General features: G+C 37.7%; 1 protein-coding gene across 2 annotated transcripts in view; it reads right to left on the bottom strand.

The window, feature by feature from the left end:
- Positions 1 to 13,238: 13,238 nt before the first annotated feature.
- LOC107216937 (LIM domain only protein 3-like) overlaps positions 13,239 to 27,278 on the bottom strand; it is a 108,815-nt gene continuing 94,775 nt past the window's right edge. For both annotated transcript variants that reach the window (XM_046742770.1, XM_046742769.1), the window contains exon 6: positions 13,239 to 15,102. In XM_046742770.1, coding sequence (XP_046598726.1) covers positions 14,947 to 15,102 — 156 coding nt within the window. In that variant the 3' untranslated portion in view covers positions 13,239 to 14,946. The remainder of the gene's footprint in view (positions 15,103 to 27,278) is intronic.

Consider the following 27,278-nt stretch of genomic DNA (forward strand, 5'->3'; position numbering starts at 1 on the left):
TAAAACTAAAAGTTACCAACTTCGGTAACATTAGCTGTAACAATGCTTGTCGTTGTAACTTCTTACTGTTACGATCCTGCCTGCCGTCGTTTCTAGTGCTTGTCAGTCGGGGCAATTTCTTACCGTTAAAGTCACCGATGGGACCTCGCAAGAATTAACCTCACTGAAGGGGTTCAACCGCCGGAATAACCTGCCGTCAGAGATTAAGATTTCCGGCTTATTCCGAATTAATTCTCTTATACGAAGTGTTATTTGCTTTACTTTATTAAATTATTCTTCGTCTCTGGCTTATCTGCGGAAAACTTTTCTTTACCGCCATTATTTTTTGTCACGCGGTTGAACTAGTTGCGAAAAACTCTGTGTAATTTTTGCAACAGATTATTGGGCAATTCAGGATACAGTTATTTTCTAAAAAGTCACAAAAATATGGTCAAAATTCTTCCAAGATTTTTTTGTTTTCCATGCTTTGTAATTAATTTGTATACCATTCCTCATCTTTGTGCGGTTCTTTGTTAATCCACTTTGTTTTTCACTGTTATTAATGTATTAACGAGGTCTCGCAGTTAATTGTAATAGTTGAAAAAATTTCTCGCAATTTTCATTTCAGATTTTTACTCAGTTGAAAATGCATTTTTTTTTCTCAACCACAGCGCAAGAACATCATCAAAATGTTTGAAAAATATTCGCTTCGCTCTACTTAACGGCATAAATTTTTTCAAATCCTTGAAATAATTTATTTAATCGTAACTCTGAAGTGAAAATAATGAAATTAACTCAGGATTGTTGAAAATCCGACTATCTAAGAATTCGTATTTTGGTAACTTTGGACTGACCTGATTTTTCTTCTCTTTTTCACGTAGATGCTAGGGTGTTTTAGAAAAAAAAAAAATGGCCATTGTCCACGATGTTACCCCCTAAGAAGTTTGTTCAGGTTAAAGGTCTTGATAAACGTGAGCGTTCTACGTTATGTGGTAGATCACACGCAGTTGATTTTTCAATTTTTCACAATTTTTTTTTTAATTTCATGAAGAATCGGGAATACATTTTCTTTTACTGCTTACGTCAATCACGATATCAATTTACGTTATTAATTAACAGATACGTAGCAACGGCGAGGATAGTTCCCGAGGTGTTCAAGTAGTGGGATATCGATAGATCGTTGGTAACGGTATCTAGAAACGATACCAGATTATACGAAGGTATAGAAATTAGTCAAAAGCAACAAAAGACTGGGGATGGCGTCGCGGAGTTCCATTCAACTCGGTTGGCAATCGGAGTTGAATCGCTATCCGCAATTCCACAAATGGGGCGGTTTGAACCTGGGAACAAAAGATGTAATAATTCTGGGCCCTCCTCCCCCCGCCCCCGCTTTGCGCAAAACCCCTTTGTTTGCAAAACAAACAAGAATCGTTTGCTCTCGAGTCAGGTTAAAAGCACGGAGCGGGGCTTTGGGGTGGAATTTTAATTACGCGAATAACAAGATGTTGAATTATATTACCTGATTTCGGAATTAATAATTGGCCCTTACTCCCCCCCGGTTTTAGGTTCTTTTCTCGTTTCCGCGGTTTTCTTCCCGAATAAATTCCTCGCATACTTTACGAAGTTTTTCTTTGAGAATGCATGCATATGTAGCTAGAAATGCGGTTTATTTATTTTTTTTTTTTTTCAAATAATGTTTCACCCGTAACATTCGGTTGCGAAGAAGGGCGATGGGGCAAAAATCAACACTTATTAGCAGTTTTATCACGAGATAGTCGGACGTTGAATGTTTGTCGTTAACGATATGCTAGTAAGCTGAAATGTTTTCTCTGAAAATATGTAAACAAAAGGTACTTAAATTATAAACCAAAGCTTGGATATTGATGTTTAATTTTATATCGCCCAAGAATGATGAAAATTTCATTAAGTTCATCGGAGTGGCTCTTTTTATTTACGTTATTATTCTCTACGATTCTACCGAGACACCATTTTTCTTATCACGTTTACATCGTTGAATATTTAATTTCACAACGTCGCACCGATATTGATTATGATCAATATTCAGCGACATTGCTTTGACTGCCGAAAGAAAAACTGTTCCTATGACTAATTTGTGGAAAATAGTCTTGCGAATAAAATATTATAAGCCATCACGTTAAGTGAAATCGACTTAATCTGGAGTATATTTCGCCTAATCTCAAAGCGATTTGAACTGAAATATCGATATCCAAGCTTTCGTTTGCGTTTGAAATATTTTGAAGAAATCATCGTAGCTTTCGAATATCCCAATTTGATATATTACACTCGAATGTGCGACCGCCTCTTCGTAAAACGAATAAAAAAACATGTGTAATATTTGCTTCGTCAACGTTATTAAGAACAGCGCCAAAGGTGCAATAATAAAGCGAGGATCAGGCTGCAGCTAGCCAGATCGCATACTTGATTGATGAATATCTAGAGTTTTAATAATTCGGGGGATTTTAAAAGCGGCAGGTCCTTGACGGGACGCAGCGAAGCAGCATTGTAAACATTTTAATTAAAACCCTCGAAAGATATTTAATTTCGAATAATTAATGGTTGCGAACCCGAAATTCATTCATCGTCCAAACCACAAGCAACGCGACTGAAACCGGCGAGAGACCTGCACCCCGTCTATTATATTTAATTTTATTACAAGTCAACAGCCACACCGACAATAAGTCCCCTGATATTGCGTCATTCTTTTACGTCTAATTTCAATCTCTTCGTAACTCGCAGCAGCGGCTTTTAATCTGGAAAAATTCGACTCGGCTGTAAAGCAATTTTTAAAAATAACTTTAATATCTCACCTAGAAATCGTCGACTTGTGACGCGTCGACCTTCGGGTAAGATAGCACTTACCAAAGATCACTTTGCATATCGTGGGTGAAAATCGCGAAGCCATTCGTTTGAATAATTCAAACAAAACGTAGCGCTTCATCTCCGCGTATCTACATGTGGAACATTTTGACGGTTCTAAATTCATAAAACATGATACGCTTCGCCTCAAACCACCTCAGGTTCTTTCTTCTTTTTTATATGGCTTACCTTGTCCGTATACACAATATGTATAAAAAAAAAAAAAAAAAAAAAAAGAAGAAATCTAACGCATCATTCGTGCCCTTAACTCAAGGGACGGAGCTCAGCTGTGAAGTGAACCTGAAAAATTTTCGTTCTTTCGTATGATATTTCATTCGAGGTGAAATAACGTTTTTAATAAAGTATTTATGTACTTCGATCGAATTTCCTTATCTACGAGAAGGAATTTTTTTTGTGAACATGTGTCGTGTAAAGTTCACACAACTTCACGTTATGCCAGTAAATTTCTTTGCGTTTGGAGGTATTCTTTTGGGAAAAGAAATGATTCATTTGAGATCAATAAACGGCGCCTGACATCGACAACGTAAAATATGTCGAACCGAGCTCAGAATGAAATAAGTCAAATATGTGAAGATTTCATTAGGGTGAACGGAGTTTGTTTGAAGTAGGTGAAAAAACTTTTATTTGATCAAATGAAATTCACTCAATCGTGCTAACTAAATAACATTCAATTACATGCAATTAATAACACAGGCAGACTCGATCTATAATAAGATTAATTCATTTCAACGAAGCTCAAACAAGGAAATTCTTCTTCGAGAAGCAATCAAATTTTAGTCGTACTATGCATGAATTTTAATTTGAATTGGTGAAGCTTTTTCATGCGGTGTCTGGAATGATTGATTTTTCGTTGGAAAAATTTCTGAAATTAAAATTTTATCGATAGATCGTATTACACAAATTTCCTCATCATCGTTAAATTCTCAAGTACAAGGTATTTCAACTAGGATATACAATTAAAAATTCAATCATCTTCAGCACTCTTAGGTCATGATTTTTTTTTTAAATCAACACAAGTTGGAACAAGTTTAGCTTTTATTTTCAAAGTACCACTCGAAGTTCTACAGTGTATTTCCTTTACATTTAACGAATAATCCTAGTGCGAGTGGAAGCAGCGTCCCCAACAATCTAATAATACAAAACTTTGTAAAAATCGGCGAAAAAATATCATTCAACAATAAAAGTCGAACCGCATCGCAGTCCTGAAGCCAAAAATGGTACGTGGTTCAAACGGAAGGGTTGAGGAGAAAAAAAAAAAAGAAATTCTCTTCTATAACAGATGATATTTAATCCGAGTGAAATCGCAGCCGGAAAATATGTATAAATATTCTTTGACAATACGATCAGCGGTCTCGGCCAAGAGACAATGTGAACGAGTATTGAATAAAACCGAGTAACAATAAAGAGAGTACGCGACGCGTCGCGGGTTTTGTGCGGGCAAAGGTGCGGGGGATGGAGGGGTGTAGGTGGTTTGGGGGATGAAAACAACCGTGGAATCAAATTAGGGCTGCCGGCGTTGCGGTGACGGGGAGAAGAGGGGAATTAGAAGGGGGGCGGGAGGGGAGGAGCTGTAATTATATTTACAAGTGGCAGTTCTTGGAAACAAAAGCAGCCAAGATTGCTCAATTCATTCGAGGACTTATTGTGAATATTGTCAGATCTTTTGTCTCGTTGTCGGACCGAGTTTGGTTTCAAAATGAGCGCTCGACTCGATTTGCTGCCTCTCTTGTTTTCGGATCCGATTAAACCACTCGGGTTTTAACAGATTTTTAGGAACGCTTATATCATTCCGCTGCAAATCGACTAACTTTTGATACGTTGTTCGTTAAAACGATTTGTCTTAGCTGATACATAGTAGTTTGAAAAAAGCATACAAACAATTGATGTAAGAGTCTGTATTTTAGATGTGAAATGTAGATTTTTTTTTTTTAAATATGTTAACTTTTATTGCAGTGTTAAATGAATTTCTGTCGGTTTCATGTATCATGTATTATGTATATGTATACATATGTATCAGGGTGGTCATTGTTTGGGGATCGGAAAAATTTGAACTGAGACGGAAAAAGATCTGTGCAAAGTTTGAAGCCTCTACGTTAACTGGAACACGTGTCGCTAAGGTCTGACATTTCTAAACGTCAAATGCATGTCGTTTTTATAACCCATTATTTCGTTTTATATGACTTTGGTATAAATTAAGGGACCGATTTGAAACTTGACAGAGTTTTCGCTTGTAATAATAGAAATATCTCGTGAAAATTTACAAATTTCATCATCATTTTATAATATATTTCTTTTTATATGTAACCTTAATAGCATAATTTTTATCAGGCTTATATATTATAAGGGAAAAATTTTTATAAAACTTTGATACTGTCAGGCTTTGTTTCTATCATTATAAGCAACAACTCTGCCAAGTTTCAAATCGGTCCCTCAATTTATACCAAAGTCGTACAAAACGAAACAACTAGTTATAAAAACTGAAATACATTCACATTTAAAACTTTCGGAGCCTAGCGACATGTGTTCCAGGTGACGTAGAGGCTTGAAATTTTACACAGATTGTTTATTAATGATTTGGAACGGATCTGGGGGACGTCCCAACCATCATTTTTCCAACCCCCAAATAAGAACCACCCTGATACGTATAAAAGTGTATGTACAAAAACTAATCTCTGTTGTATACACGGACGATATGTCTAAGCTAGCCTGTTTCTGTTTACATTACGTTCTAATGTTTCCAGAGCGACGGGTAACTGATTCTGGTTCAGCGCCTCGGTGCGTCAGTCGTGTCGAATATTTGAGAGAAGGAAGATGTAATGAAATATTGGTGAGTACGATCACAAGTTAATAAGCCATTACCTATCATTTCTTCAACGACTGCCTTCGAAACTACTATTTACCAAGAATTCATAAATATCATCATACGTAGCATTAAAGTTCCAAACCAAAGTTTGGATGTCGGATGTTCAGAAAGTGACGTCACCCAAATTTTTTTTTCTCTTGACGTCATCGATCTATAGTAATCGAAAATCAGCCAGCCGAATTCCTCAGTCTGGAAACAACCGCGCAGCAGAGCGGACGGATGAGAGTCGCGCTCCGCAAATTTCGAGTACCGGGTTCTCAACCTCCCGGATCCTGCGCTCGGGGTCCGATACCTGGTGAAACTCGACTTCCAGGACAAGCGCTGCGTTGTTTCTGCGCTCCGTTGATAATCATCCATTTCCGCATACCTTGTGATGATATATTTTTTAAATGTTTAATATTCCGTAACAACCGGCCGAACGTAGCGAGCGAATTACAATGCGGCTCATCAGCTTTTTGCGCTTTTCGTTACTGCGCCTAACTGCTGATACGAGACATAATGCAGGTTAATTCGGCAAATTTTGTAATGCCAAATATTTTATTTCCGCATTGCCCGCGGATAAAAAGTATAGCGTAGTACTTATTTGCTGTCAAAAATGTAAAATATGTATTGTAGAAGCTGTTTGAAAATTTTATTTTACTCAAAAGAATGAAGTGAGATTTTTCTTTAACCGCTTGAACGACATTTATACCGCGATACATTATTTCATTTTCATATTCTGATAACAACCAGTTCCAGCCCTCCTTATAATCGATTGAAAACTTGAATGGAATTGACTGATTTACAATTTCGAAACGCAGACTCGTATTATTCACACGTAAAAGCAGCTGAATTGCGGCTGTGACGAAATGAAAGAAAATGAAAAGAAAAAATTTCTACCGTTTCAGACACACTTAAGGCTTCTGTTTGCTTGCGGAGAAACCTTACGACGGTCTGTATTGTACGGCAAAATGTCTTTGACTCAGCAACGGTGTTTGTTAATTTGAGTTACGCGATCCTTATTCAAGCTCAAATGCAAAAGATGAATGTAAGAATTTCACGTTATCGAAATTCAGGCTTATAGTCAGCGCGTGTTCAGCTTGCATCGAGAACAGTGGATATATAGTTCGTCTTTCGTTTATTTGTATGTGAAAAAAAAAATTTATCAATGAAGTGGAAGATGAAGAAAATCCGATGTTTTGAATAAATTACGGGATTCGAGGATAAATGGTCAGAAAAGTGTCGAATCGAAGACGAATAAAAATCAGATTTTCTAATCATTCATTACAAAAGTGCAAATAAATTTTATCGAGTTGAATGCAATGGAAATGGGGCCTGCTTGATAAGGAAATAATTTGCAAAGTCCGCGAATTTCAGTTAGCAAAACTAGTTTTTTTTATACATTTTATTTATAATATTATGTAAATGTCAAACGTGTAATTTATCAGCGCAAAATTGTTATTCTCAGCAAAAAGCTGTCTCCGTTAATTTTTAGAGAATTTGTTCACCTACAATCTGAATTATAATTAATCAAAATTGGTGAAACGATATGCTGTGATTTTTTTTTCAAAATTATATCATTGTTTCGACTTTGAAATTACCGTTTTTCAATTTTTTCTTTCAACGTATCGTTTCACCGAAATTGAACTCGAAATCTTTGTTTCGTCATATTTTTATCTGGACAGAATTTTCCCCGAAATATTTAACCATCTAGCCATAGAAGAATTCAATATCTTCGTCATTGGAAAGTTTCATCTTCAATAAGTAAAAACAGTTACCGTTTTCTGGGATTGAATACACGAAAAGGATCGCATATCCGCAGGTAAAAATACAAATACAGTGAGCAACTTCAGACGGATGACGAATCTGACTGAGCCGTCGGATAAGAATAAAAATCATAGTAACCGAAGAAGAAGAAAAACGAGAGAAATAAAGGAGGAGAAGGAAAAGAAAAAACACGACTTTCCGCTCTCGTCGCAGTGGGTTCTGACAAATAAAGTGAAATTGAAATATTTGAAATTTCGCGTCAAAGAAGTGGACCTCGCGTTGTCCGACGGACAGTGCGCGTTATTCATGGTGGATAAACATCTGGCGTTGCGAAATTGGCGAAAGCTTGATAATCGGGCTCCTCGACCGGCTTTGAGCCTGAAAACATGCACTCGCGAATCGGTGGATCCTTATCGAATCGCGTAAACGTTGCCACGATTTTCTCCGAGTCCTCCGAGGCACCGATCCGAGCTCGAATCCTCCGGTCATAGTTGACAACACTTGTTCACCTTGCGCCGTACCTGAAATGCGAATTGGAACGTGTCTATGGCGTTTCTGCAGAATCCTCTACAAGAGTGCTGCTGGGCACAAAGCCGGACAAAGTGAAATGAAAGATAGTTGGCATGCTTTTGAATCGTCTTTGGATATGTCGCGTCGCGTATGCCTGCATATCTTGGCTACTTCGCGCCGATGCTTACATACGTCCGTATACGTATGTACATATACTCGAGAATATCCTCAAAAGTCCTTTCTTCAAGGGTGGATGGCCAGCCGGCAAGATTTCGTGACACAGAAATTGCCGTTCGAGCCGGGCGATTCTTGGACGTGAAAATAAATCGGGATATTCGTTTCGTTTTGGAGAATTTTATTTGCCAGATATTGTTTAAGTCGTAAAAATTTTTTTTCGGCTTCCACGATATTCAAACGCCTTTAAATCAGAGATTTTTCAATTATATTCAGAGGATTTGCGATGGGATGGAAAATAATCACATAACGAGACGTAGGATGGTTGATCGTTTTTCTGAAAAGTTTTTGCAGTAAGTAATTATCAAACTTCTTCCGAGTGTTGTCGATAATTGAAACGATCGCAACATAATTTTACACAAGTTTTAAACAGAATCTCAGAATCGCTAAGCATATTTTCAAACGAGTCAAAATCACAGTGTTAATATATTCTCGCAGAGATGCCTGTTTGAAATTTTTCTACTTTAAACACAATTACGTCAGTATTTTTTATTTTTTTTTTTTATTTCTCACTATTACCCTATACCGTAGATCTAAAGAGTGGCGTTTTTAATTAGCGTGATTTAAAATTGCCGGAGGGAGTTTTTGTCAACGTGTTTTGTCCCGCGTATAATTTCGTCGTGCTTGGGAGAGCGATAAAAGTTTTTAGCATTGAGTCATGATTTGAAACTTTTTGTTGGCAATTTAACGTTTAATTTTAAACACACTTTTTGTTACATGTTTATTTTCGTTTTATTTATTTGCTTATTATTTATTTTTCAATTCGTTTCACGTTATTCGATAGCTTGCGCCAAGACCAAATAAAAGAAGAACAAACAAAAACGGGGCGGGCGGGGGGGGGGGGGGGAGACAGAGAGAGAGAGAGAAAGAGAGAGAAATTACGCGGTAATCCGGTCATGAATATTCATTGGGATTGCTTACAGATTGTACGAAAGATTGAAATTTTTGTTCGTCAGCATGACAAGTCCGAGTATGTAGGCTATTTTTGACACGAGATGATAAAATGACAAAGTTAAATTTCCAACTGGAATTTTCTTCGTTTCTTAAACGGAAGAAGGAAAATGGCATAATTTTTCTCGCGAGCGAAGTGACGAGGCGTAAGAAAAATAGGATTGAAATACACATCTGTATACCGTTAGTATTAATTATCGTTGGCACTCCTCGCGCCTCGATCCGCACACCTTGAAATAAGCTCGCGCGCCTTCGCTTACTTACTTACTTACTTACTTAGCGTAATAAAAAGCTTATAGCAAGCACTTAGCTTAACTCGGAGGGTGTGGATTAAGCTTAACCCGTTTAAGAAGAAGGCTGCTGCAGGAACAACGGATTTCAAACTTTATTTTCATATTATACAATTTTTCTCATCCCCCGGAAACCGCGACTTGTGGAATTTTCTAATTAACAAGGAAATTTTCTCTCCCAGTTTTATATTACATCCCGTATACACAGCTCGTATTTTCCTCTAACAAGACATTTAACCCGCGATCCATCCCTCGATGCGTCTCAATTATTTTTGAACTTCACCCTCAAATTCTTCAACGTTTATCGGTATGCTTGTCTTCTTCTTATTTAAACATGTATAGGAATAAATAAAAGCTTTTCAAGGTTCGTTCGATAATCTTATCCAAGAACAATTCTTCGGCAGGTATATAAAAAAAAATAACATCTCTACACCCGTGCATTCTCCAATTAGTTTTTCTGCAATGTCTGTCTCATTTTGAGGACAATATTTTTCTTACTTTTATTTTTATCTACAGCAAAACAATCATATAAATATCATAATTTTTCACTTTCTTACGATTACTCAAAGTTTCACCGAGTTTCGTCACTTTTTCGTTATAATTATATCGCTCGATAGCCGGATCACTTCGATTAAATGAAAATTCGAGAAAGGTTCAAAATTTCGTTTCGTTATTTGTCCTCATTTTTTTTTTTTTTTTTTTTTTTTTTTCTCGTTGCCAGCACATAATTACGCCCAAACAGGCGTAAGAATTTCCTTAATTTTTCGCAATAAGCAACCGACTGAGTGACCGACTGGCTGAGTTCTCGTAATGAAGCGACGAGCGTAAGAAACCTTTGTTGCTTTAACGATCATTTTACGCCCGCTTCAATCACACTTTCTCCTCAAGGCTCGAGGTGCTTTATTCCCTACTCACATTGCAACGCCCCGTAACGGGAATGCGGCAAGGAAAAGGGGGTCGGAGAGGGTGAAAAAAGTGAGAACAAACAGTGCGGGGCGAGTTATGAAAAGGGGCGGAGGTAGGAAAAGTACATAAGCGTCTCGATAAGAGTTATGAAAATGAAACGAGAAAAAATTCTCCAACTTTCAAAACCATTTCGCGTTATAACAGCCCGCGCACATATTATACGTATATATATATCCGCGAATATAACCTTTATTTATAATGTTTCGCATTTTTATTTAATTTCTCCCAACTCGTCACCACCAGAGACACGCATCAGGCTTTCGGATATTATTTCAGTCGGCGCATATTTCAGGAAATTAATTTTATGAAAACAATTTTCACTTTTTCAATTAATTACGTCTGCGTGTGCTTTTTTCACATTCTCCGTTTCACATTTTATTTCTCGTTCTGCCTCTCTCCAACACCAGACCATTGTCCATTCTCTCGGCAATTCAACCTTCTCACCATTCTCGACGCGTTCTCTTCTCTCCCAGGTTCAAAGTTTTTAATAATACTATACTTATTCTACCGTATGAAAGGAGCAATATTATCACTATATCGATGTTGTGTAGTCTGTGTGCGTTTTTTCTTCTTCTTTAACTTGGCTAATTAACGTTACGCTCACTGAGAAAAATTTCATTTGTTACGGTAACTAGAAAAATTCAGTTAAACAGGTATCGTTGAAAAAACTGTTTAAATATTGTTGGAATTACGAAATACGAGGTACACGTAATCATTTTGCGTTATTGTCGATCCTTTTTCGGTAATTGCAACGCAAAATCAGTTTGTTCGGTTTACTCTACTTTTTCAGTTAAACAAGGCTTTAACGTCAATTTATTGTTGCGCAAGCATTAAATTTTCGCAGCAGCTGCAAGAAAATAAAGTAACAGTGATCCTAACGAGAAAGAATAGTAACAGATACTAGACTTTCCGGTAACAGCTACAAAACTAATTTTCGTTAATTAAAAAAGGTAAAAAATGAAAATAGTCGAGGACTGATCGGTAACCGGAAATAAAAATTTCTCTCAGTGCTGGATTCTCCTAATTTTTCATAGATAGTAACTTTCAATATCTCGGTTGATTTATTCTATTGATTTAATCATATTTTTTCGAGGCCAGATTTTTGAGTTTAACAAATTTTTATCATACACGGAGGCGATCGATTCGATCGCAATTTAAATTTTGTTTCACAGAACGGAGTAAAATTATAAATACCTGTGGATTGATTTCAAAATAATTTTCACGCAACTTCGAAAAAGCTCTTGCGAAACTATTTTCTCTTCCGAATAAAAAAATATCCTCGGCATTGTCTCCACCTCGTCTGTGGAAGGAATTCGTCACATATTTCCGGGTTGTTGGAAGTTCGCATCGCAAACACTCGACTCTTCGTTTTGTATAAACACGGAGCTGAAGGTTTGAGAAGCGTGGTAATTGGGGAGCAATTATGCGTTTATTATTATACACGCGAGGGAAGGTGAGGCGATGGTTGAGACCTGGGCGAGGCTAATCGGACTCATAAATAACACTCCGCGTTCACATCTGCAATCCCGACGTCTAATTGCCGATCGAGGAGTAATTGTACAAGTCCCTTGTAATCGGGGTGGAAAAACGAAACGAGACTGTATAACGATAAGGGTCGGAGGTTTCACGTCAAAATTCATCACGTGTACACAGCGAATAGGCGTAGAGGATTCCGGTGACTCGTCCGATCTGCATTATCATAAATTTGCAATATCCAGCGAAAATTCTCGATCAGTTCGTGCGCGCGGGTTAGATTGCTTCGCGAGTCAGTTTTACTCTCGGAGTAACAGTGCCGACGGTGTTGGAAAAGGGTGGCGAGAAAGGGGGTGGTGGTGGTGGTGGTGGGGGGGGGGGAGGAACGCCTGCAGTTTCCAGTATTCGCGCCCCAATAGAGTTGAATTTCGCCCTTCTGAATACACAATGCGATTTATTCGAATCGTGGCGTATAAAACACAAAGGACCCCCTATGATTGGTAAATTATTGAGGAAGGCCAGATTTTGTTGGCCAATCACGTACGCTGCCGATTTAATATTTTAAAGGAAATTTTGAGAAATGGCCATTTCTCAATTCGCCCACGCTCCGAGTTTCTGCTTCGCAACATATTCTTCCTCGATGTTGGATCATCGCCGGATGATTCTTGTTTTCATTATTACAACTATTTATCTTTTTCAGGTTGCCGAAGGAAAACGGTTGTATTTTACGAAATGAACTGTTTTTTTTTTCCAGATTTCGTTGTTTACCGTTCAACGGTTTACTATTTGGAGAAATATTTATTTCACTCGCGTTTCGTTGAATCGATTTTACTACGTTGACTTTTTCTCGAAATTCGAAAAACAAAATTTAGCTAATAGCATTGCATACCTTGGAAGAAATTATTCAGAAATTAACAGGAAAAATATTTGCAGCGTTTAGAATTGATTACAAGTGATTTGTTCTTACGTTTCTCAAAGTTTCTAGAAAACGTTGCAAATTTTTTATAATCCTCGTCTATTTTTTACGTACGATTTATTGGAAAGGGAAAAATACTCGTGTAGGGTTTAGGTATACATCTAATTACAAAATTGCGGGTTGAATGAATGAAGTATATACACAACAGCTTTAATGTTCAACTTATAACGTCGAAATAATAATTCATTTTTATTAATATTCATTCTATATAAATAAATAATGAAAGAAATTTACAAAACGAACTATACGCATATACACTATTATATATATATATATATATATATATATATATGTATATGTATATGTATATTACATATTACACTTTACATTTTATTTCTGTTACGTATTTATTATTTATTATTCAATCAATACTATCATCATATTATTTTTTATTTCTTTGAAAGATCTTATATGTTCCACTTATTACCGATCGCGTTATATTACACAAATATTTATACATGTATATTTATGCGGTAATTCGATTTTTTATACACACATGAATGCTCATTTTGAAATATTATTATGCAAGTAATGTACACACTCATATATAAATTACACGACGAAATATATCAATCGACGTTATAATATATAGGTATTTACTTATCCATTTCATTAATTCGTTATATTAAAAATCAGCGAATTGATTAAATATGACTTCATGTAATACGAACGATTCCTCGATTTCTCCTTTACGATATCATCGTGCGTGAAAATTGCGATAATTTTCTAAATTAGGAACATTCACGTGTACTCATTTAACGCACGTCTGGTTAATGACAATAACGATCGTTCGAAATAAGTAGAGGAATAGAATACTTGTGTGAATAATTAATTTGAAAAATCAAGGCTTTCGCAGAAGCTAGCCAGCAATTATGCAACTGAATATCATCTTTCGATAGCACAGAGCGAGCGAGTGGGGCAAGCAATTTATTCTGGAAAACGTACGGTTCGGTGCAGCGAGCCGGGGAGGAAAATAAAACATCCCCATTTACGATAAAAGTGTTCAAACTTTCGACATAACTCAGGTTCGTTATCTGACTAACAAATAAGGCAAACGAAAGTTTTACGCATCAATCACGGCTCGCGGAGATTCAAAGTTGAAACAATGCTAAGTCACCCCTAACGTATGACTCTCTGGGGCTCACCTAGCCCATCCGCAACCTGCACCAACGAATAAATCCCATTTCCTGCCGCGCTGTTTCTTTCCGAAACCAAAGACTTAACCCCTTCAGATTTCGCATTTATTCCTACCATTCTTACGCTCACCAATTTTTTAAACCAAAACACCCCTTTGCTGACTTATTTTTTCGCGACATTTATCTAGTCACCGCGAATTGAAATCAGATCAATTTCGAATATCATTGCAATGATTATTTATCGTGGTAAAAATTTTGTTATTTTACCGAAGTTGTCAGAGTTTCAGAATAAACCTGAATCTTCGACGCTGCAATTTTTCTTTCAGAAACTAACAACAACGAGACAACGACAACGATAACGCACCACATAAATATCGATATCTCCATATTTTTTATTTCTAATTCGTCTAATGAGCACCTAAATCCTTTCTTTAAAAAATTTATCGGGTCAAACAATGCCCGGAGAATTTATTAATTCGAGTCTGTAACGTAAATGCGTCGTAAGGATTGACAAGAAACTTGACTTACGCGAGACAAAAAAATTTTACTTCGATCGAATCAAAACTCAGGCTCTAATGAATCAAAACTGTATCGTGTAGTTACGAATATTTTGAAATAAAAATGTAACGATAAAACAGAGAATGAAAATAAATCAACACCGATATTAAAATTTCCTGACATTACGCAGGTGGTATAGTAACTAAATTCATCTACGCGCAGGTGATATTTTTCCTATTCACCGTTTACCGCACGAATGAATTTCACGTGCGCGACGACGTGCGAGAAATTTCCCACCGTCTTTGGTAATAATTTTAATTAATCGATTATTTTAGTTTTATTTGGCCGTCGTTTCTTCCACGCGATATAAGCATCGAGACCGACAGAATTCGATCGATATTTCGAGCTCCTTGCCTATTTTGATTGTCATTTTCCGTCGTACTGCGGCGGGGCGTTGATCCCGTTCAAACTGTTCATCTGATTCAAAGCGCTGTGAGAGGTCGTCGGAGGTGCCGGATATCCGTTATGGTTGTGGCCGACATCCCCGTTTGTCTGCCTTTGCGCAGATACGGTCGGACATCCCTGAAACGAGACGGAAAAAAGGGTGGGTCAATATTGATATTCCCAAGCCTGTGCGACGAGTGAAATAACGTATTAATTAATTAACAACGAAGAGTCCGCGTATGTATAAGACGGGAATCAAGATTGTCGCCAGTTTATGCCGTTGACGAAATATTGAAACCCCGAACGGTAATTGAGGTAGTCAATTTTTGCTGATTCGCATTTGAACGATTTGTTAATTTTCAGTTGATATTTACCTGTTTGACGATTGTTGTAGTCAATGAAAGAATAACGTACAGATTCGATAAAAAATTGACGGCAGGCAGAATTGGCATGGATTCAATGAAATTTTATTGTTTACGTAAATCGGGTATCGGAGATTTTTTAATGCGAGTACGTATAGAGACAGCCTTGTAGATATTGAGTTCAAAAAAAAAAAAAGAAAAAAACGATGCGTCGATTAGTTGATCCGAAAAAATCGTCGATCGTCTGGCACGTTTCTTACAAACTCTACAATGGTCTCTTTGCACGTATGAATGCGATCGATTTTCGAGGATGTCGCTATTCGTTCAGGAGAGATAAAGGCGTCCAAGTCTTACCCGGTGTAACGGACATCTGCATATTGATCGTTGCGATTTTGGTTGTAAAGGATTTTCTCAATTTTGAGAGTATTTAAAAAGCATTGTAATTATATTGGAATATTTCATTCGTTTTCATCGAAATCGCTTTCGCATTTCATGCCGTCTTTTCAATGTTTCAAAATCGCAAATTGCAAATCGTTTCAGATCGATTTTCTTCATTAATATTGCGACTACGTACATTTAATTATTTTTCTCTACAATTATAACCGCAGTATTATAATAATTACATCTCTTTTTGGAATTCTGTTGAGTCTCTTGGAATCGGGATTGCAATATTTGTAGAATAATCAAATAAAAAATGATCAAAAAACTTACCAAGTTCGTCTAATCTAATAATTCTTTTCATTGTAATCTGATTATTTCTTTTCAACCTTCTATTTACCAAGCAGGAAAGAAAAATCGTTGTCAGTCTAGCGATAAATTCCAAAATATGGTTTCCGTCTATCAATATTCTATCGATTTCCGTCATATCCTTTGGTTACTTTTCAGCATTTTAGGTGAATCCTCAGACTCTATTAAATCCGTTAATGATCAAAAGTCGCTCAGAACATTTTCAAACGTTTCAATTCGTTTCATTTCCAAGCGAATGGCTTTTTGCGAATAAAAAGAAACAGCCAAGGTAAAAAAAGAAAAGAAAAAAACGTGAAGGTAAATTCGCATTCGAGTAAACTCGCTGATATTTTATTCATTGGTATTAGAATCCGAGCCCCCGCTCCTCGCACTGTTCGTCCCCCTCAACTTCCGTTCTTATCCCAATAACCGCCCCTGTAACAGGATGGAAATATTCCCGAAACTGTTGCCCGGGTTCAGTCGGCGAAAGTAAGTTGGCCGGTTCTGTTCCCGGCTCTCGCATGTACGCGAGTTTCGAATTACGGTAGGTGCAGCTAGGCCGCCTAACGAATTCGGCTATTCCCGATTCAACCCCTTCGGAAACAAAGCGAAAGCTCCGGGAACTCGTTGTGTCTAAACTGAACTCTGTTGTAAGTTAAGAGCTGCTGCTGCTGGCTGAGAGCCGAGCGGAGCAGAACGAAACACCCGCCGCTCCTGCCCTCGAAGGTATATTTATGTGCCGCGAGATCCTTCGGAGGCTGGGAAAGCCGATGAAAACTTGGAACTTTCGACGAAAGCTCGACGGGCTTTCGTGCCATTCTTATTGGCACTTGGCATTCCGTCGCACCGTCGGGGTGTTAAATTGTGCATATTGCTCAGCCGGTGGATCCGTTTCGAATCGGATTGCAGGCAGATTCTCGGATGCAGGAAATGGGGGCGGGGTTGAAGTTCCGAATTTGAAAAGTTCCGAAAGCGCTAAATTTCGAATCTTATCCTGGCGAAACTTAAAGTACAGAAATCGAACTTTGACGAAACGGCAAAAATTTCAATGGCCCGAAAGCCGACGCTCAAAGTTCCGAAAGGGCGAAATTTCGAAAGGACTAAATGCCGAAAGATCGTAACTCCGACAAGACAAAGTTCTGAAACTACGAAAGTGAGAAAATTTTTTGATCTGCAGCATCGAAATTCCGAAAGATCGAAAATTTTCAGTTCTGTAAATTTCTGGCTTGGTGAAATTTCATCGCTTTGATCTTTTTTTTTGTTTTGGATGGTCGAAATTTTGTTGCTTTCTAAAAGCTTGATTTCTTTAGTGCAAGTTTTGCCAGAAAATAATTTATGATCAGGCACTTTCGGTACTTTTCAAATTCGGAACTTCAACCTCGCCATATGGTTACAACTATATTTGTTAAGTAGACCAATTTGAAAAAAAATATTTTTTTTGTAACCCTAATATGTACCTACGTGAAGTTTTGAAGACTTGAGTAAAACTTTAATCTATTGATATAATAAATTAATATAGTAGCAAGTGGACGAAACCTTGAAACTAGTCCAATACGTATAATATTCCAATTTGTTCAGGAACGGGTTATGAATTTTCTCGAAATGATATCATTCTTTTGCGTGGAAAAATTTTTTCAGATTGAAAGTTAAATTGCTCGATTTAAGAAGTATTGGACGAATAATCCGGTTCTGTATTATATACTCTTCTCGCAAAAATTGAGGGAACAAGAGTATATTCTGAAAACTGATATTTTTGGTTATAAAACTCAAAATTTATGATGAATTTTTTCTTCATCAATTTCAAACAATTTCTAAATACAGTTTAAAAATCTTGCTTTCTTTTAAGTAAAACCAGTTTATGTTTCAACTGTTTGGCTCGTTTGTCATACTTGCAAAAATTCACCGAGAGCTTATAAAACTGCGTACCATTTAGATTCGTCTATGATCGCGCCAGAGTTACAAGGATCTGAAAATAGCTTGCAATTTGACATTAGAGTGAAAAAATTCTTAAGAAATTCGAAATCAAGATCGTCGTGGAAATTTTTAACCAACAAAAAAAATGGAGAAAATTACTTGGAAAAATGTTGAAAAATTCGTAGGGTGAGAGATTCGTTTTTAGCTTGGACCAACTTGTGTTGCTGGTTGCCACGTGTTCCCATAAATCTGCGCCCGCTCTCAGCAGCCCGGCAATTGAAGATAAAAGTGAAATAAGTCATAGACTTAATTTAGGGGGAGAGACGCCTGGACTTTCTTTCTTAATTACGCGCCCTATTCTGGTTCCGCGGGCCGACCGAAAGGGGTTGAGCTTCTCAAGCGGGAGATTTAGGCATTCCTGCAGGACGAAGTCGGGCTCTTACAGACCCTCGGTGCGACTGTTGCACACTCCTGGAACGGCTACAAAGCGTTATTAAGCTTCTTCCTCTTTCTTTTTTCTCAAGTCTCTTATACTCAGTCATTTTTATCAGAATTATTATTTACGGGCTAATTACTCGACTTGGGCAGGGATTTTAATGCAAAGAAGTACGAGTATCACGTCTCGGTAGTTTGTACACGTACACTTACACACTTACACACTTATATACTCCGGTAATTATCTTGGGTAATAATTAATTCCGTATCTCATTCCCTGAATCTAGCTGGGAGTTTTCAATTCAGGAATTTAAGTTCGCAAAATATGTACGACCTATTATGTTCTTCTTTCTTTTCATTTTTTATCTATCGTATTTTATCTTTATTCTGTCTTTTTTTTTTTAAACTGTATTTCTACACATCTTTTTTATATTTAGAAACAAGAAGGTATTCGAAGAACCGTCTTTTTGTTAACTCCTTTTCTTCTTCGTTTAGCTTGAACATATTTTTGCAGTAACTTTACTCTTCCGGAATTTGAAGAATGCGCAATTTTAGGAACTCACCTGCAGCCGACGATAATTAAAAGTTCATCACGATGGAAAATGTATGAAAAGCTCAAATTGCGAAGAACGACTTTTCTGTGAAATTTAAAATCTGTGTCATCACGAGCTACGGGTTGGCAAAATTATTCCCATAACCTACGGTGTCGATTTGTCTGGATAATAATCAGCAGTGATGTAAATTGAAGAAAACTTTTGTGAACATTTCAAAATTACTAACGTTCTCCGTTTACTTTTGCACGTCAATTTGCAAAATGAATATTTCCAGTCTCCAATTAGTGCGTAATAACAGAGACAACAACGACAGAGACACTGAGAAAAGTTTCATTTGTTACAGTAGCTAGAAAAATTCATTGAAACAGGTGTCGTTAAAAAAACTGTTGGAATATTGTTGGGAATAAAAAATTATCATGCGGTAAATCTGAATTCTTAGTATCTAAAATCGAAAGTACGATTTGTCAGTAACGAATAATTCAAAAATATATAGGTGAGATAACAAAAAATTCATCCAATCGTGTTAATTGCATCGATACAATGAAATGCCTCGCGGATGAAAAAGTAACCGGGAATAGACGTTCATCTTCAGGTCATTACCGCGATACACGAAGAGGTCTGTGGTTGGAGAAAAACTGAGGGTATTTTTCGCGAGATTTGCGCCCGCGAGCGCACGAGTAAGACATTAATCGCGAGCTTCGGGGTTAGCGAGGGTGGGGGGGTTAGTTTGTAACCGGGGGTGCGAGGGTTCCTGAGGGAGGGAGGGCTGGGTATTCCTGAATCGCGTGTCATTTGTCTGTTGATCTCCTGTGGCTGGGAACTGAACAGGTGCCCAACGGGGCTAAAAGCACCGGCCGCTTTTCTTCACGGCAAAAATTAGCACCCCGGAGAAGAGAATATTAAGCATTATACCGTCTCGTTATTTTCCCTGATACCTATAACTCTGATCTGAGGAATTATTTCACCCGGGGGAAGAAAAGTTTCTTGACCGATCGTCAATTATCCGGATTACTTTAGTTGTCCTTATTCCGTAAGAGTTTGCTACTCGTTTGTGAATATGATTATTTCTCAAAGTTGAAAGTTCAGGTATTGTGAAATTTTAAACGACGGGTGGAGAAATCGAACCGATTATGATGTCAGATAAGAGTAGCACGATTTTGGTAAAAACAAATCAATTTTTATATCACGTTCTTTGAAATACTGTTTTTTCTTAATGTCAAAAAATTATTTTCGGGTTTGTATCGTCGTTCAATAATTTATGAAATTTTTCGCGGTAGACGTGTCGATAAATAAATTAATAAAGTATATTCTTGATTACGCATGTCGTATACTATATCAATTTTTCTCTGCTGAAATAATGTGAGATACGATTCAAATTTCAGTAGCTTATAAACTGCGTTCAAATTTCCATGAAAACGTTGAGAAATTAATCCATTTGACGAGAGAATAAAAGAAACGTCGTTGTTCGAAACTGATTTTTTGCTCTTCAGTTTGACAAACTCATTCCAGAGCATAATATTGAATGATCGTATTAGTGATTAGCAAATAATTCCCCGATTAAAAAATATTTGAAACGCTCTGCTCGAGATTATAGTATTTTTCGACGCAGTTCAGAAACGGTGATTGTAAATTATTCAAAATATTGTTGAAAATAATTGAAAAGCAAGAGAAACTAAGAAAAATACTTTGCTTTATAAAAAGAAAAAGCACGGATCCAAAATATTTTATCGTTAGAAAATGAATCCGACCAAAATTACAGTCGATCCATTATACAATTGTCAGTTTTTGTCCGAGTATAGCAATATCGTCACGTCGAAGATCGTTTACAGTGTAGATCTTTATAGTCTCGGTGAAATATTTCAACATCGAGGGTTTCCCAAGCTCACACCTTCGGCACGGCCATCGTCGAGGCGTCGATGAACAATTAAATGATCGGCCACGTTTCGTTAAATTTGACGAGAAGGAGGGAAGTCGAGACGCGATGATCGGCGTATTTGATCATCCCACGGAGCCTTCCGCCTTCATTAATTACCCTCGAAAGCTTATAATTCCTCGCGGAGAGCCGCCAGGAACCGAGTGTAATAATAATAGTTAGAAAACTCGGAGGCGTGCTGGCGCAGGGAGTTGTTTCGCAACTAAACTCGTAATCTCGCAACCTGGGCTTTCCCATGCCCGATTCCCGTTAAACACGGTGCGAGTGCTGCAGCCTACGCCAACAGTTATTGCGTCCTGCTAAACCCAGTCATGCACCGATGGCTTATAATATGTTCTGAATAAATCGACCGTAATCGCGTCCGGGGGAAAACCCGATTCGTTTCCTAATTTCACGCGCCTGCTTCGTTTCGGAAATGGATATTTCGAACCTGAAAACTTCTGCGCTATTTTTTTTTAATGGCAATTTGAAAAATGACGTATTGAATATTTGACTTGCGAGTAACGTCGTTTTATAAGAATTATCAAAAATATTCGATTATTTTTCCTCACAATCGGTTTTTGTTTTTTACTTCTACGAACGACGCGATGCAAAATCAATTCGTGTGATTAAAGTGTCAATTATTGTCATTGTCTTAATTACCGAGTACCTGTTTAATATAATTAGTGAAAGATGGATGAATATTTTTACCTGAAATTGAAAAATGTTTTGAATGAAGCTATAAGTTATTAAAGAACTTTTTCACCGTCAAGACTGCGTACCGAAATATACGAAATTTTTATTTCGAATGCGCTGTTCGAGAAATAAAAAAAAAAAAATACCACATAATCGATTGATTCGAGTCACGGTTAATAAACGGCAAAATCTGACCCTAGTTCCTGGATCGTGCGACTCTTTCTTTCCGGGTAAGTCGTCAGTCGGGTTGCGTTAGCTGGAGTTGAGTAACCGATATTAATTTATTATAAAGTTGGCGTGGCCTTTGATTTTCTAAATAAATTCAAAAACGGCAAAAGTATAATTGTCACGACTAATCAGCAGTTAAAGAGCGGCAAATTACGCAATACTTAAAATTCGCATAGTTTCAATTGGTAGCGCAAACTTGAGTAATCTTCGTAGCATAGTTTGAATTTTGATTTATTTACCTTCGTACAAGAACACGAGAAGACCATATGAAATTTCTGTTTATTCCGAATGAAATCGTCAAAAAACTGGCTGAATGTTTATTTCCGGAAAAAGAATCGTTGGATTATTTATACCCGATACGACCGATTTTGATTCTCACAACAATTCTTCACCGTACAGGGAGAAAAAATAAGAAACGAAAGAAGGCAAGCGCCGACTCGGCAAGAATTCTTTAAATATCTTGTATTTGTTAAGTATTCGCAGTGCGATATAGCGGGAGAGTCGTAAGCCTTTACGACGTACATTGATCCCCTTAAAGTCCCATGTTTCTGGGGCGTCGCATTAGCATATTATCTGCCGGCAGCCCCCCGGCACTCACCACCCGGCTTGGTGCCCCCACCCCTGATTCGCGAAGGACTTTGCAGACACTTGAGAGTTTGTTTTAAAACTCAGATAATCGTTTCGAACTCTCTTCGTCTCGCACCGGCTCCTCGCCCACCCTCCCCGAGGTCCCAGGGGTGAAATTAGACCGGAATAAAAGTTTCTGCTAATTTTTGAACACCTCATAATGCTTTTCTCCCTGGCTCGTTGGTTTTTTTTTTCTTTCTTTCTTTTTTCTTTTTACCATCTTCTCAAACATTGAATTATACCGTATAGTCGTAAACCTTCGTAACTTGAATCGCAGACGATTCGGTTGAAAATCTAGCTTGTACAAAAATCGAATTTTTTCAAATTATTTTTATTACCAGATACTCGCAATTTGAGTATTTATTTTAAATTCAAACATAAGAATACTGAAATTACCGCGAAAATCCTATACGTTGACGCTTTGTTTCAAGCCTCGTTGAAAAAAATTTTTGAAATTCTAGCAGATTCATTTGATTTTGATCTTATACGACGACTCATTTTATTCCGAAGACTGTTTTCTACAAAGACACTGAAACGGGTTCTTACTTTTTCTGTATCTCACTCACTATTGCTATTAATTGTTCATCGTAATCAATATACGTGCAACGTTTTAAAATTTAATATTAAACGATGCTGAACGACTGTACTTACTGAAAAGAGTCTTCTGAACAAAATGAGCCATTGTCGAGCGAAATGAAACAAAACAAATATTAGATTTTAAACAATTTTTAAGTGATTCGAACCGAAGTATCGATATCTGACAAGCTTGTGAGCTTTTGCTTATAATTCCAATACTTTCTATTCTTAAACACATCCTCGATCGTAGGTCAGGAATATATCATTATTTACATATACAGTCAATGTGCGATTGTCCGTTGACAAAAGTAATGAAAAGTACAGACTTTCGATCAACCAACCAACCAACCCCCGTCCAATGTCTCTGTTCTTCGCAAGCTCGTTTCCTGGCAATATATAACAACCAGGAAGCTTCTCCTCTCCGTCGTTCCAATAACGCGCGATTACGACGATCCCCCCCCCCTCTTGTTCGTGCCCCTTCGCTCATTCTAAGAAATCGTCGTCTCATCAACCGATCGACGTGTTTCCACTTCCGTTTCGGCACGCTCGGTCGGCTGGCAACAAGAGACGTCGTTTACAATCAGCATCGCCGCGGCAGCTAGCCGAGCAGCCGAAGATTGAGACAGCTGTCCGTTCCCAGGCAATCAGAAAAACTACCCCATCCAACGGAGGCCTCCCTCACCCTCCTAGATTCCGCTTAAGACGGCGCGAGCTTTCTTTACCGCCTTACTCCGAAGGTGACTGCAAGCTTCGGCTGAGCTCGAATACGCCGAGCATCTGGTTCCGTGGTTTTTAAGATCCTCAACGGTTCTTCCCTTCTTATCTCATTCTTATTTTCACCCCCGGCGCGCTTCAAGACGTCTTCGAAAGGAAAAATGGGGCTCGAGGATCGCAAGTACTTTGCATTTCCTTCGCGGCGTTTGGTTTCAAGCTCGATCCGTTATATACGCGGTTATTCCTTTTTCATCTTTCTACGATTTTTCTCTCGTTACCTTACCGAAGATCGGATAGTACGTCACCGATCGTGTCTTCCGATTTCAGATTAGGTGGATAAAATACTCTCAAAAATCCTTTTCTCAAAGTTTGCGCCGTTGGTTGAAACGGATTGTCGGTCTAAATTGCCCGCATATTTTTGTCCAGTGATTAGACATTGGAAAGCATTTTGCTTCTACAATTACAAAATATTTTATTTTTCAGTCACTTCGATACCTAATCAAAATCCTCACATTCGACATATTTCTTTGCATCATTTAAAAAATCAAACTTACAGTAAAATTCTCCCATGCTTTTTGACAATTATTTTCGACAAGTATGGAAACATGCTAAAATATTTCTGTATAATCTCGTTATCAAGACTGATGGCGAGACAGTTGGCGGAGAGACAGAGGTAACTCCTTTATAACAACGTCACGAACACGCGCCAACCGGAGACAATCGAATCGCCAAAGATGTCTGAAGGACGTTGAACCGCGAAGCTTGAAATACCCGTTGTGCAAATTATCCAACAGCCAATTCCTTTGTACTCCTTCGACATTATCGGAAAATATATATTACGCACCTACGTACACGTTGGTTATTGCATCGGGAGTGCGAAATATGTAAAGCTATCAATATCCAGTTATATTCAAAGCCGTACGTAAGAGACGGGAGTTTTTGTACATTGTGACCCGAGAGAGCTTTCAGCAGAAACGTTTTCCAAGAATGTAATTACAACATCGTTCAGGCCCTGCTCGATAAGAGAAGGGCGACGCACTCGGTATAAGGCACGGCGTGATTTTCTCGACGAAAAGAACGTCGCGGTTCGCGTCGAATTTATCACGAAGATTTAATTGTGTTCGGGTATCAGGTGACACCTCATTATACCTTTATACTTCCCTACGCTTTGAACGATGTCATTACACCCCCCCGTTATTATCTGCGCCGATAATTGATTGACTCTCTTGTCATCCCCGTCACCTGTAGCTCCTGGTGGTCTTAAGTACTGATTGATTATAGCCATTGTACCGAATAGTGCATCGTAACTAAATGACGTCGTTGACAAAAGGCGAAAAAGCGTCTGCCTTTCCGGGGAAAAATGCTTTTATATCATCTTGTACAAAACGATGTGAATGATTTCCTATAAAAAAAAAAAAAAAACGACTGATTACGAAGTTTGAAACAAGGAAGAAATCAAAGGTACAATTCGAACATGTATACTTTGTACGTTAATATTCGTTTTACTAAAAAATATTAATATTTTGCAGTGTATTGACGCATGTTTTCAGAACATTACGGAACCATGGTCACTACGCTTACCGAATAGCAATCCATGATAATGAGTTGACCGTATGGCTGAGTGAAAAAATTAATGACAGCTTTATATTTCTGGAAAATGTCGAGGAAGTTATCTTGTTTACATTGTTATAATGTTTTTTTTAAATTCTTTTATTATATATTATACATATTGAGCATCTTATGTTGAGAAAAATTATTTTGAGAATCGTGTACGATAAAGCTTGACGTCTAATTGCGATTAAAAAACATGAGTCAGGGATAGTAAAAAATACGAATCGATTCGCATATCGTGCGGATTGAGAAAGGAAAAGAATTTATTATATGAATCGATACTTCCGTGTTTCGAGTGTTTTAATTATATCCAGTTGGAGCAACTAATTTGGCTAATATTAATTAAACCGAGTGTACACAAAACTATGGCATGTATATTATAACGCGAATACCTATATTCCTTGTGTGTAACTTACATCCACCCCGGCTGATCCTGTACCAACTCGAGAGAGAGAGAGAGAGAGAGAGAGAGAGAGTTTGAATAGAGTCGCTTGGCGGGTCTACGAACCCCTGGAGAACGCGACGAGGGTGTAGCGAAGGGGTAACGAGTGAGGGGAATTTGCATATTATAAGTAGTGCACCTTACCAAGCCGATACCATCGTCAAGATATCCGAGGATTTCTTATTCCACACACGTTATTTCATGATTTTCACCCACATACACTGCCGGCCAAAAGCTTGGGTTCAAATTACTTGCCGCACTAAAGGTTAGATGGCGGACTCAAAAATAAAGGTCATATAATTTCCCAAGCGGCGTTTCAAAGAAAACTAATTTATCTCCACTTTGATTTTTTACAAAATACTCTACGATTTTTTTTAGCCCCGAGTTTGAAAAAACTCGTATTAGATGAGGTGAGAGACGCGATTGACAATTTTTTTGCGTTAAAAAGCAAGTTCAAAAGTTCTTTATATAATTCATTCGTATAGTTTTTGTGTTACGTTATTTCCCAAGCTTTCGTTTCAAATTCAAATATCTTTCTCGAAATCATCTTACGCGTGGATTTAATTAACTTTGGAATTTCATTTACTTCTCCGACAACGAAAACAGAAAAAGGCTTCATCGCTTTTGTTATTATGCGGGTATAAAATAAACGAACAATATTATATCGCTCTCGCCTGTAATTTCTGCCGCAAGCAACTGCTTCACACCGTCAATATTTTGGTAGGCAAATTCGTTACGTGATATTCGGACCTGGCTTAAGATGTATCTTCTACCTGCGGAGATTTCGCTAAGATAGGCACAGGATTAAGACGGTCCAAGATAACTCAGCGTTCCGCAGTGTGTATATTGTTTTCATAGAACGCTGTTGCTTTAGGATAATCATCGGCCTTAGCGTTCAAGCTGCTGTCGCAAAATCGATGCATCGAAATCGCTGCAATTTCTCGTCGATCTTGTTTTCTACCCGGATTGATCTTTGCATTTAGAACAATCGATCAACAACTTTCTCGACATTTTTCTACGAATGTTTTTGAAAACGCGGATCGGAAATATAGATTTAAAGTTATCGATTTTTTCTCATTATCTTAACCATCGAGTGTCGTGATGATCTAGCAGAAAGCGTCTTTCTCTTTGGTGGTTAACTTTTTTCGACAACTTTTCATCACTGAATCTTCTAACGTAACACCTCTTTTCTAATTTTCTTCAAAATTATACTTCGGTGACCGTAAAGCAGGAAACAGTACAAGTTATATGGCCATTAAAAAGTTCGATCCTTTTTCATTTGAGCTTTAAACAAGAGTAAAATCAAAATTGAAAAACCGAAGAATCCAGAAGCAGTCGTCGATTTAATCTGAAAAGCCAAACCGAGGTGCCGGGTCGGTGAATTTAACCAGGATCCCAAGTCTCGGTAACAAGGATCACTCGAAAGTCTTATAACTCGTCCGAATTGAATTCTGCCGAGGTACAAGGGGCAGGTGGGCATCAAGGAAGGTGGCTCCGGATCGTTAAGGTATGCGACG

The sequence above is a fragment of the Neodiprion lecontei genome, chromosome 6, assembly GCF_021901455.1.
Source record: "Neodiprion lecontei isolate iyNeoLeco1 chromosome 6, iyNeoLeco1.1, whole genome shotgun sequence".
NCBI lineage: Eukaryota > Metazoa > Arthropoda > Insecta > Hymenoptera > Diprionidae > Neodiprion > Neodiprion lecontei.